The 13,100-nt window shown below is 37.7% G+C and overlaps 1 protein-coding gene across 3 annotated transcripts; it reads left to right on the top strand.

Annotated features, from left to right (window-relative positions):
* The first annotated feature begins 800 nt into the window (after window positions 1–800).
* On the top strand, window positions 801–12,313 carry LOC139845186 (uncharacterized). 3 transcript variants are annotated; one of them, XM_071835429.1, is made up of 3 exons: window positions 801–3,826; window positions 4,406–4,609; window positions 11,981–12,313. In XM_071835429.1, the coding sequence occupies exon 1, from the start codon at window positions 899–901 to the stop codon at window positions 3,689–3,691; it is 2,793 nt and encodes a 930-aa protein (XP_071691530.1). In that variant the 5' UTR covers window positions 801–898; the 3' UTR covers window positions 3,692–3,826; window positions 4,406–4,609; window positions 11,981–12,313. The 3 variants fall into 3 exon arrangements, with proteins under 3 accessions (XP_071691530.1, XP_071691528.1, XP_071691529.1); XM_071835427.1 differs by having other exon boundaries at window positions 11,978–12,313; XM_071835428.1 differs by lacking the exon at window positions 11,981–12,313 and adding an exon at window positions 5,323–5,618.
* Window positions 12,314–13,100: the final 787 nt, after the last annotated feature.

Below are 13,100 nucleotides of genomic sequence, written 5' to 3'. Positions count from 1 at the left end.
CAATGGTTTTCTGGGGGGAAAAGGCGACCTGTGATTTATTAGGCGATATCGTTAATAAAGGAAGACGATGTCAGCGAAAGTTAAGTTGAATGGGCTGTAGTACTAATAGGATTCCAAAGGTTGAAGTTAGAAATGAGCATAGTTACTAAAGATAGAAATTAAATCACGAATATGAAAGGGGAAACTAAACGAATTCCACAAATTAATTATTGGAAGTTACATATTATTATAGTTTAATTATCTATAATAAATGAAATTAATGAATCGAATTAATAATGCATCCCATGAAATCTATGCCGACTTTTGAAAAACCTGGACACACATACGGCGGAATTGGACGGGCAATTACAGGGAATTCTGAGGAAGACGATGCGGAACCGGGCTGTAGAGCGTTTCGGCTTTTAACGGTGTCGGCGAAATTCAATTGATTTGGATCAGATGTTGAACAATACACATGCAATCGAAGTTGAACGGTGTTGGTGTGCTTGTAGGTTACACAGGGTTGGAGGGGGTGGGTGGATTTTGAATTTCATGCAACTACAGAAATAAAATAATTACTCCGTAATACATTCGATTTTATCTTCTATAATAATATAATAATAATAAAATTTAATTTAATTTAATTTAATTGTTATATGGTTAAATGGTTGCAAGCTTATTTTACCTATGGTTAAATGGTTATTTAGTAATTAATTGATAGTAAATTTATTGGAGTAAAGGCCTCATTTATGAATTTGGGAGTCAAAATTTATATGTATATATATTAGATATAGATTTTTGCTGCTAACCGGAATCATACATCTACATGTCCATGTTAATTTTACTAGATCCCTGATTCAGACGATATAGAGGTCCACTACTAGTCAAAGTCATTGTATTGTGGGCTCAGTTTCATGTCATGTTCAAATGCACTCTCCTGACCCCAAGCAAACAACTTATGGGGTCTTGGTTGGGGCATTTCATCAAACACCTGCGGTGCAACAAGTCCCTCCTTCGTCTTCACTCCACTTCCCTCTTATCACTCCCAACTGTCTCATCAAAAGCATCATACACCTTCCGTAGAAAGCGAAATCATAGCTTTGTTCCTGAAAAAATACAATCTTGGAACCAAATTATTCAAGAATTCACCGATTCTGGGATGATATCTTCTTCTGGAGGTAATCCTAATGCAAAAACTCGTAATATAATACTTCATATATTATGTATATCAGGTCGAATCGAATTAGCTGTACGGTTGCTACGCGATTCTAGTTTTAATGAGTGTGATATTGTTAGTTATAATACTGTAATTTGGGGATTTTGTAAATATGGGTTTATTGAACAGGGATTTGGCTTGTGTTCTGATATGATTAAAAAGGGGTATGCTTTTGATGAGTTTACTTGTAATATATTGATTCATGGGTGTTTTAAACATGAAAATGCTTTTACTGCTATTGACATATTGTATACAATGAGGAAATACGGATTGTTTCCGGATATTGTTACGTATAATACTTTGATTGACATGTATTGTAAGACGAATAATATCAATCAGGCGAAGAGTACATTCGACGAGCTTATTATAGATAGTGATAGTGATGATAATTATATGAAGCCAAATGTTGTTACATATACTTCACTTATTAGTGGATACTTTAAGGATCAACGACCCGATGAAGCGATTGATTTGTTTGAGAAAATGGCTGTGGATGGGTTATGTCCGGATGTTGTTAGTTATAGTACCGTTATATACGGGCTCTGTAAGCATGGGAGGATCGATGATGCTCGAGCGCTTTTCTTGGAAATGAGAAGAGTTGGTGCTGAACCAAATCATGTAACGTATTCGATGTTTTTAGATTTGTTCTTTAAAAGAAAGTATGCCGCGGTTGCCCTTGGTTTACAGAGTCAAATGGTAGTGCGTGGAATTCGGTTTGATGTGGTGGTGTTCACTACTTTGATGGATGGATTGTTTAAAAGTGGAAACAATAGTGAAGCGGAGACAATGTTTATTGATCTTTTGGCTTCTGGTTTGGTTCCAAATTGTTTTACTTATTCAGCATTGATTGATGGACGTTGCAAGTTAGGAGATTTTAATGCCGTGGAATCGGTGTTCGAAGAAATGGAGACGAGAAACGTGTCTCCAAATGTTGTTACGTACACTTCAATGATCAACGGTTTTTTAAAATACAAAATGCTCGATTATGCTCTTAGCACGTTGAAAAAAATGGTGGGAGATAGAATAATGCCGAATATTTTCACTTATAGCACCCTGATTGATGGCTATTTTAAGGCTGGGAAACAAGACGTGGCTAGTAGTTTTTATGAAGAAATGAAGTTGAGTGGGTTGAAGGAAAATAACTTTGTACTAGATGCGTTTGTCAATAATTATAAAAGAAAAGGGAAAATGGATGAAGCTACTACCTTTTTTAATAAGATGATATCTAATGGATTATTTCCTGATTGTACTAATTATACTTCACTAATGGACGGGTATTTTAAAGCAGGTGAAGAGTCGTCTGCTCTTAATCTGGCCCAAGAAATGGTTGGTAAAAGTTTGCAGTTCGATACCGTTTCATATAATGTTTTAGCAAATGGATTATTAGGGCTCGGGAAATATGAAGTGCAGTCTGTATATAATAGTATGAAAGAACTCGGTTTGGCACCCAATCTTGAAACATTTAACACACTCATTGCTGCTTATTGCAAACAGGGTAAAGTGGAAAATGCCTTAAATTTATGGAAAGAGATAACGAGCCTTGGGTTAGTTCCTAACGAGATTACTGTTAATATCTTGGTAAGTGGACTCTGTGATACAGTGAAGGTTGATGAAGCCATGAATTTGTTGAAGGAAATGGCAAATTTACAGATATACCCTAGCTCCATTACTCACAGACTTGTGATTAATGCAGCTTCAAAAAGTAAAATAGGGCAGGACATTTTGTTAGTGCATGAACGTCTTATAGCTATGGGCCTTAAACCTAGCCAGAAAGTCTATAATACCCTTATCGCCGCCTTATGTAGACTCGGCATGACTAGGAAAGCCACGTCAGCAGTACAGGATATGAAAAATAGTGGATTTTCAGCTGACGTTGTAACTTATAATGTCTTGATTAATGGTTACTGCAAAAGTTCCCATTTAAAGAAAGCGCTTGAAACGTTTTCACAGATGTTGGTTGATGGAATATTTCCAACTATATCGACTTATCATACGCTACTTCGGGGTCTTTCGAAGGGCGGTATGATGTCGGAAGTAAGGAAATTAGTTACGGACATGATGGGAAGAGGTTTTGAAACCGACGCTGACGTGTACAACATTTTGGTTTCTGGGTACGGTAGGATTGGGGATAAGAAGGAAGCTATTAGGGTTTATTGTGAAATGATATCTAACGGGTTTGTTCCTCAAACGGGTACTTATAATGTGCTAATTAGTGAGTTTGCTAAGGTGGGAATGATGAGTCAGGCACGAGAACTTATGAACGAGATGCAACTTAGAGGGGTTATACCTAATTCTTCAACTTATGATATACTTATAAGTGGGTGGTGCAGACTATCGATGCGGGCAGATATTGAGCGGGCATTGATAACATCGTATGAATCGAAAGCGAAAGTGTTGTTGAATGAGATGAATGAAAAAGGTTTTGAGCCATGTGAAAGTACTGTTAGATATCTCACTTTAGTCCATAAAAGACGAAAAAAGAAGAAAAAAAGGTGATAGTTGTAAGAACCACATATTCTTAAACTATCAGTTGAAAAGAAGCTTTCTACGTTGAAGGGAACTGTTGTTGCGCACATGGGGTCTTATGATGAACATCAATTCATGGGACTAAAGCTCCTAATATCAACAAAGGTTTGTACTTCACTCTTTGTTTTCTGATTTATGAATATTTTAGTTTTAAAGTGCTCTGTTTCTAATTGATTATCGTTGTTGTTAAAAACTTGGTTTATTTTTAGATAAAAAATAACATTTGGTATTATTGACATATGATGTATTGATAGTACTTATGCATTAATTCGTAGAATCTAGAAGCATATAATTAAGATATATACAAAGATGTCTTCCATCATATTAAGTTTGAGGTCACATGAACATAAGGTGAACCATAATATGTTTTCCATCATATCATATTAAGTTAATAAATGAGCATCTGGTAGTGCAAATAGGCTTTGATGGTGCCATTAGTAGTACAACTTATATCTCAAATCTCAGTTTATACAACATTAGTTTTTTTCCCCTAGTTGTCGCATCGTTGTTCACCGATCTATTTGGAGCTGTACTTAAAAGTTTCATCTAATTAGTTACTTAAAGCCTATTGTTATTTTTAAAACCATACCATCGCTAATGTAATAATTAGTGTTGTTCTTGTGGTTGTTATCTGTTGTTTTAATGATCTGTATATACTAATATGAATTTGTGCTATTTATTTAGGAATGATGAGAACAGAAGAGTTCGATTAGCAGTAGAGGGCTGGCCACATGCATGTTGACTAATGACCAAAACAATTATATAGTGACCTGGTTACAAGTGTGGGTGCATTGCGTTGACAGCTAACTCATATGACCCTTAGTGTTACAAGTTCAGGAGGGTAAAATAATCGGGGGATAAAGCTATCCTAACCAACAGAGCAGAAAGGTACGAAGGTTGTTATACGCGTTCTTTAGTTTTTACTCCCTTTATTTTGAAAACATACAAGTAAAAAGCTTCCTTTAAAATCCAACAGTGCATAGACTACTCCCCCTTTCGAGTCTTGCACCCAAGTTATGCATAAAGTTATATTGTGAGCTGACAGTAGAAGAACTACAAATGAAAATTTCGGTTTTCTTGTACGTATAAAGTTAACCAATTCAGAAAGAAATGGTTTGTACATTTCTTTTGATGGTTCATCAAAATCTTGGTTTTGATCATTGCCCTTACCCAGTTGAGGGTGCGTTTGATTGCCACTTAATTGACTGGTTCAATACTGAGTATTGAATGTTGAGCCGTTCAACATTCAGTGTGTGTTTGTTACTGACATCTAAATGACATCTAAATGACAGATGATGTTAAACCGTACAACAATCTCTAATCCATTCAGAGTTGAAATACTCGATTAACCACTTAATATGTCCTTAAATAATATCCATAACACTTGTCAAATAATAATATTTTTTTATTTTTTATTTATTCATTTAAACGGTTAATGCATTAAGTTTACAGCATTAATAAAGTTATTATGAATGAATGAATGACAAACATATTATTGTCGTTCAAAACTAAGTTCAGTCAAAATCTTTGAATCATTCGACGCTTAATCATTTTGTTTTATAAACGCACCTTGAGTTCCATTTCTTGTACCCTTTCGTTAGTGCAAGGAGACACTGGTCAAAAGTAATATCTTGGTGGTCTACACGCCAACATTTATGGTATACAAAACGCCTATGATTTGAAAGATTTACCATAAACTAAAGAACCGTGAGATGCCAGCAAATGATTGCAGAAGATACAGTAAGGTTGTGTGTGTTTAAAGCCGATGTCTACAGTCGTCTTTGATCAGCTGCAGATTTTTCTTGACGGCTTACAAACCGAAGAAGCACAGTAAACAGTAACAACAGCAAGCTCTGCTGACTAAGAGTCAAAAATCAAAAAAAAAAAAAAAAAAAAAAAAAAAATAATAATAATAATAATAATAATCGAAACCCTTGAACCCCTTCGAAATTAGATCTGAACCTTTCGAAATCAAATCTGAAACTGATGATGGTGGCAGCGGCGGTGAATTAAAATGGTGGCGGCGACGGTTAATTGTTTCGGATTTAGCCTGAACAATTACAAATGATTGCCACGACAACTATGACGAAGGTTATAATCTACTGTTTTGTATACCTTGATTTAGTCGTATACCTTTAATTAACTGTTTGTGTAAGAGATAGATTGTAAATTAATTTTTGTCACTGCCATAAAGTGAGATTAAGATGGGTTTGTTTATGGTGGAATGGAAATAAAGAAATATGGGATTGAAGAAGAAGAAATGAAGTTTGGATGTGATATTGAGTTTACTACGGGGAAGATTTTTGGGAGAAGATAGAGTCTGTATCTTTACTCAATTGAATTTGTGCTCACAAGGTGTTTGTTAAAAGTCTCCGGTTTTTTCTTGGCTTCATGGTTATAATTTTATTGGTGTATGGGGATTTTGTCTCTGTCATTTTAGCTATGCACTACAACTAAAGGTTGTGTGCAGTTATGTCGCATGCCACAGTGAAGTTTCATTGTCCCTTTGTGGGTCTTAGTGGCTGTCAAAATGGGAGTGGAAATGGGCTTGTTAGAAGTTCTCTTATCAAGCATCTTAGTGATCGTCATTGTGGTATCGATGCGCGGGATATCACTCGACATTCTCTTACTTCTAATTTGGGTGTTTATACTGAGGCTGATGTTACTTTTAGGCGTATGGGGATTTGGTTATGTGGTGTTTGCTTCAAAACACACACGGTACGTGCTAAGTGCCGTCATGGTAGGGGCCCGGATGTGCCGCCCCCCGATGAGGGAAATGGTGTTGTTCGTTTTGTGCTTCATAATTTTTCCAAGCCACTAGCTCCCTCTTCTCCTGCTCGACTTTGTATTGAGGATGGTTCGGTGCGTGATCATAATGATGGTTTTGACGTGGCTCTCCTGGATCAGTTGTTCTCTAAGGGGTTTCGCACGGTTAAGTCTATCCCTCCCAAGTGTCGTTTGGGGTTTTCTCGGATTTTGAAAGGTGCTCTTGATAAGGTGATCTCTAAGCCTGATGACATTTCTAGTTGGGTCTCTTTGTTGGTGTTACCCCTTTGTACCCTTAAAACCTTTCGGCCACGGAGTAGTCGTGAGTCTAGGTCTTCGATAAAGCGTCGGCATCAGGAAGAGAATATTTCCCGTGCTATTTGCTCTTGGGGGACAGCGGGTGGGAGTTTACAGCTTGTGAGGGAGTATTTGGCAGAGGATTCTCCTATGTTCTCAGTGGTTGATGATGAGGTCCTTGATTTGGAAGAGCGTAATATTAAGCAGTGTCGTAGGAAGATTTGTGATGGCCATTACACCGCTGCAGCTCGTGTTCTTTCTTCATCAGGCGTTGCTCCTTATAATGACGCCACACTGGCGGACTTGCTGTCTAAGCACCCTTCTTCTATCGCTCCTTCCTTGCCTGATATGACGGTTGATCACCTTCACCTCGTTACGACTTCTGCTGTTGTTTTGGGCCAAATTAAAAGTTTTCCTCGGGGCACTTCATGTGGTAGGGATGGTTTACGTGCACAACACCTTATGGATTGCTTGAGTGGTGCTGCTGTGGCAGTCTCGGATGAGTTGGTTGGCTCTATTACCGGAGTCGTTAATCTCTTTCTAGCTGGAAGGTGCCCTATGGAATTAGGAGAGTATATTGCTAGTGCTCCCCTCACACCGCTTGTCAAGCCCGGCGGTGGTCTTCGTCCTATAGCTGTGGGTACTGTTTGGCGACGTCTTGTTTCGAAGGTTGGCACTGCTATGGTTGGCCAGTCTTTGGGAAGTTACTTCGATGGTCTTCAGTTTGGTGTTGGTGTTTCTTCAGGTGGTGAGGCTATTCTTCATGCTGTGAATCGGCTTATTGAGGATCGTGGCTCTGATGTTGGCCTCTCTATGTTATTAGTTGATTTTCAAAATGCCTTCAATCTAGTTGATCGTACGGTCATGTTACGTGAAGTTCGCCGACTTTGTCCGAGCATTTCTCGGTGGGTTGAATTTTGCTACTCTAATCCAGCCAGATTGTATTATGGGAACCACACATTATGGTCTTCTCAGGGGGTACAACAGGGTGATCCCCTTGGTCCGCTGCTTTTTGCTTTGGTCCTACAACCCTTGGTTTCTAAAATCAGAGATAATTTTGAGGTTTGTCTTCAGGCGTGGTATTTGGATGATGGTACTATTATTGGGGACACTTTGGTGGTGGGGAAGGTTTTGCATTTGATTATGGAGGATGGGCCTCGTTTTGGGCTGCATCTCAACGTTGAAAAAACAGAAATTTTCTGGCCTACGGAGGACCCTCGCAGCAGGCAAGTAGGTGTCTTTCCTCCTAATATTGCTCGGCCTTTAAATGGTGTTAAGTTGCTTGGGGCCCCCGCAAGTTCCGATCCTGGTTTTAGTAGTGAACTGGTGATGCAAAGGGTGACCAAGTCCATTGCGCTTATGGATAAGGTTGCTAAGCTTGATGATCCTCAGTGTGAGTTGTTGTTGCTTAGGGCATGTACGGGAGTTTCTAAACTCTACTTTTCCTTGCGTACTTGTCCTCCTAGTATATTTGAGGCGGCTCAACGCGCTTTCGATGGAGCCCTTCGATCTTCCTTGGAGCGTATTGTTACTGCTTCAGGGCCTGGGTTTGGTGATTGGCAGTGGCGGCTTGCCACCTTGCCATTTGCATTTGGAGGGCTTGGTGTTTATTCTGCGGGAGATGTTCGTCATTATGCTTTTCTGGCTTCTCGATTACAGTCTGCTGGATTGCAGACCAAGCTCCTACGTCATGCGGGTATTGTTGGTCTTGGTCGTGCTTTTGAAGATGCATTGGGTCTGTTTAATAAAACGGTTGGGTTTGATATTTTAGGTAATCCGAGTGAGGTCGCTGTCCCAATACTCATGAAGAAATTGGCAGATGTTTATTTCACAAAGGTTACCGCTTCTGCAGAATCCACTTTTTCGTTATCTCCCCGACAATCAGCCTTATGGAAATCACAGCAGAGTGATCACACCTCTGCTTGGCTAAGGGCAGTCCCTATTTTGGGGTTGGGTCTGACGATGAACGCAAAGACTTACCGATGTGTGTTGTGCTACCGGTTAGGTGTTCCATTGTTCTCTATCTCGACGGCATGTTCTGCCTGTTCAAGGGTTTTTACTGGGGATATTTTCGGGGATCACGCGGTGTCTTGTGCTGGTATGGTGGGTATTAAGCATCGACATAATATTGTCCGGGATTCCCTTGTTGATGTTTGTTATCGATCTGGGATTTCAGCGAGAAAGGAGGTTGACATTGGGTTGTCTGGAGGGAACGACAGGGCCCTCAGACCTGCAGATGTGTTACTTTATTCCTGGGATTGTGGTCGCGATGTTTGTGTTGACTTGACAGGGTCTTCTCCTTTGACACAATCTGGGCTTTCTGACTTTGTCCCTGGACGTGCTGTGATTAATGCAGCTCGTCGGAAGCGGGTCAAGTACGAATCTAGTTGTCTGGCGATTGGTTATGGTTTCATTCCTTTCTCATTTTCTTCCCTTGGGGAATTAGAGAAGGAGGCTGTTTCTTTGCTAAAGCGGGTTCAGAAGAGTTCGATGGCGCAAGATATTGGTGCCGGTGCTGCTGCTCATATTTTTACTAGGATAGGTTTTGCTATTGCTAGAGGTGTGGGGGCCCAGATTGTCTCTAGGCTTCCCACTAATTTTTTGTAAGTTTTAAAACTTTTAAGTTTATAATAATAATAATAATAATAATAATAATAGTAATAATAATAATAATAATAATAATAATAACAAGAATAAATTGGATTCGATTTACTTGTAACTTTATAAGCAATGTTTATTCAGTACAGTAACGCTAAATGTAAAGGGAAAAACATGCATGCCTACAAATATTGTATGATATTCCCCTGCGCCTTTTTATTTTGCTATGTGTGTCAATCATCTTTTTAGGCATATGATTTTGGCAAATGTTATACACATGATAACTTTGCTATATTTGATGATCGAAAAAAAGAGCATTACAGAGCACACGGACAATACAAATACATATATTTACACATATACTAAATACTCCGTACTACATATATACATATATAATTAATAATTAATAATCCTTAATCACACTACTTATCACACAACAACAACGATTGAAACACTGCACACATAGCTAATACTTATGTCATAATCACCACAAACATGTTTAATGCGGATTCACTTTATTTTTATTCTTGAAATTGCTGACCGCTTTGGTGGCAGACTTCACCATTGTCTCACCCACCCTGGTCAAAACTTGCTTCTTCTTTGTTGGTATAACTGTCGCACCCTTTGATTTTGACGATGACCCTCCTTCATACGTGTTTGTATTGTTATTATAATGCTGCCCGTTGCCTGCCATTGATACGTATTCGTTCGGTTATTTATATTCAGCCTCTTCTAAATAATATTTAGCTTAATTATTGCGAGTTATTTAATCTGAAATTACACAAATGTTATGATTTTGAAACTAATAGCTATGTTGGTACATATACTTGTAGAGTCTTCCACACTCTGCAGCTGTCTTGATGGTGAACTGGAATTTTCTTTAAATTACATGAAATTGCTAATTAATTAACCTTCATGGTTGATGTATTGCGTTGGTTCATGGATGTGTAAGGGTGTGGTCGTACGTGTGGGGTAACTTGAGTCGTGTGTGTGGTTCAATTTAAATTTTTTATAATTTCCTAGTAAAGTAATAAAAATAATGTTAAAAAGGATTTTCTCTAAGGGGTACCACTGCATTACTTTTGTATAAGTAGGATTCTTAAACATAGTCACTAAAAATACTTAGAAAAAATTAAAAAGAAAAACATAAAAGGGCAAGTGAATCATCTACAAACGTTAAACTATTACTCGTATTTATAATAGCCCTTAAACTAGTTATGACACTTAGTGTCATAACTACCTATTTCACTGTCTATTTCAAAGTGTTAAAGAGGCATTGAAATTGACATTGCTGAGAAAAATGAAGATGTCGTTCATCGTCTATTTTAATTATTTTAATACTTTTTCTAATATATTTTAAATATAAAAATATTTAAAATAAATAAATTAAACTTAAAAACGTTAGATTGATATAGAAAATACAATTCATAATAAACAAATTAAAATTCTTAAAAAAGACTAATATTCATAAAAATAACATTTATTCTCGAATAGATCACGAATGCTCAACCATATTAAATCTTAATCATCCGTGCAATTCCCGAGCGCGTAATTCCTTATTTCTTCGACCATACGTTGAACACCTATTGAACCAAATAGGCTGCATATTTTGAACCAGTTTACACATTTACTCATTCTCCGCTATGTTATAACTGTTGTCTTCAATATTCATATTGTGCAATATGATGCAAGTATACATGAGTCGTCTCATAATATTCACCTCTTAAGCCCTTGCCGGTGTTGTAGAATTGCGGAAGTCCTCTCGACAGCCTTTCGAGCACCGACTTTTTTCTTTGAATAGCAAGTACGCTTTGGATCAAAGTACGTATTACCTACCGTTGCTGGCATCACACAGTTGTTAGTAATATATTGGTGGTCTATACGTCAACATTTATGGTATACAAATCACCTATGATTTGAAAGATTTAGCATAAACTCAAGAACTGTGTGATGCCAGCAAAGGGGGTAATGACCCGATCCAGCCTCATCACAGCAAAGGGGGTAATGACCCGAAATAGCCTACAGTTAATATGTGACGAGAGCCAAACTTCAAAATTTGTTTAAACTTGTATTTCAGGCAACCAACTTTGTTTGAACCGTAAAAAAAAACCCTCAAAACTTCCCGATATTTATGATCTATGGTAATCCTAAATCTTGATGCTTGAGTAATCAATATTCATGATCTGTAGTAATCCCAAATCTTTTGCTTTTTATCTTTCAGTTGGAAACGGAGTATCATAATTTGTAGATGTCGAGAATATGCATGTTGTTTTATGCCCCCCCCCCCCCCCCCCCCCCCCCCCCCCCCCCTTTTTTTTAACAACGTTTAGGAGTCATTGACGGGGTAGAACGCGATATCGACACCTGATCGTTTTTTTATGCCTGTTAATGGTATGTCATGGGCAATAGTCCCTCACCCTCAATCAAATTGCATGAATTACAGTATTTTTTTTTATTTTTTTTAACGGCAAATAAAATTACAGTAGTTACCAGTAGATGATATCATGAACTAGTTTACATCGATGCTCAAAGTAGAATTGATACTACATAAATTTCCTTTTTGAGCACTGAATATTGTCTTACAAATGATTGCAGAAGATCCAGTAAGGTATGGGTGTTTAAAGCCGATGTCTACAGTCATCTTTGATCAGCTGCAGATTTTTCTTGACGGCTTACAAACCGAAGAAGCACAGTAAACAGTAACAACGGCAGGCTTGGCTGATTAAGAGACAAAAATAAATATAATCCAAGAATAAATTGGATTTACTTATAAGCAATGTTTATTCTGTTAGGATTTATGGGACCCAACAAGACCGGTGATTTAAACCAATCACCAAACCCACGAACGATAAACGTTAAAATAAAGCATGTAACGATAAATGTAAACGACACGAGATTTAACGTGGTTATATCACAACTCCAAAACATGGAGAAGGGTTTACTACACGTGCGCAAACCAGAGATTTTTCACTATAATTTTCGTGCACACAGTTATAGGTTACACAGGGTCCTATTTATAGGCAAAAACAAACAAGGAAATAACTTAGGGAGCAAACTACTAAATCTAGAACATTCTCGAATTATCCAACAAGTTGTTTCTTTGTTTAACTCGATTCGCACTCCAACGTATTCAGTACAGTAACGTAAATGTTTAAAGGAAAAAACATGCATGCCTACAAATATTGTATGATATTCCCCTGCACCTTTTTATTTTGCTATTTTAGGCATATGTTTTTGGCCAATGTTATACACATGATAACTTTGCTATATTTGATGATCGAAAAACAGAGCATTACAGGGCACACGATTACACGAACACTTCATATATTCATATACATATATATAAACATATACCGTACTAAATATTACTCCATATTTACATATATATTTGATATTTGATAATCCTTAATCACACTACTGATCACACAACAACAACGATTGAAACAGTCCACACATAGCTAACACTTATGAGTTATGTCATAATCACCACAAACATGTTTAACGCGGATTCACTTTATTTTTATTCTTGAAATCGCTGACCGCTTTGGTGGCCGACTTCACCACAGTCTCACCCACCATGGTCAAAACTTGCTTCTTCTTTGCTGGTATAACTGTCGCACCCTTTGATTTGGACGATGACCCTCCTTCATACGTGTTTGTATTATTGTTGTTATAATGTTGCCCGTTGTCTGCCATCGATCGTTCAGTTATCTATATT

This window comes from Rutidosis leptorrhynchoides, chromosome 4, assembly GCF_046630445.1.
Source record: "Rutidosis leptorrhynchoides isolate AG116_Rl617_1_P2 chromosome 4, CSIRO_AGI_Rlap_v1, whole genome shotgun sequence".
Taxonomy (NCBI): domain Eukaryota; kingdom Viridiplantae; phylum Streptophyta; class Magnoliopsida; order Asterales; family Asteraceae; genus Rutidosis; species Rutidosis leptorrhynchoides.
This window is presented reverse-complemented; position numbering and strand designations above follow the sequence as displayed.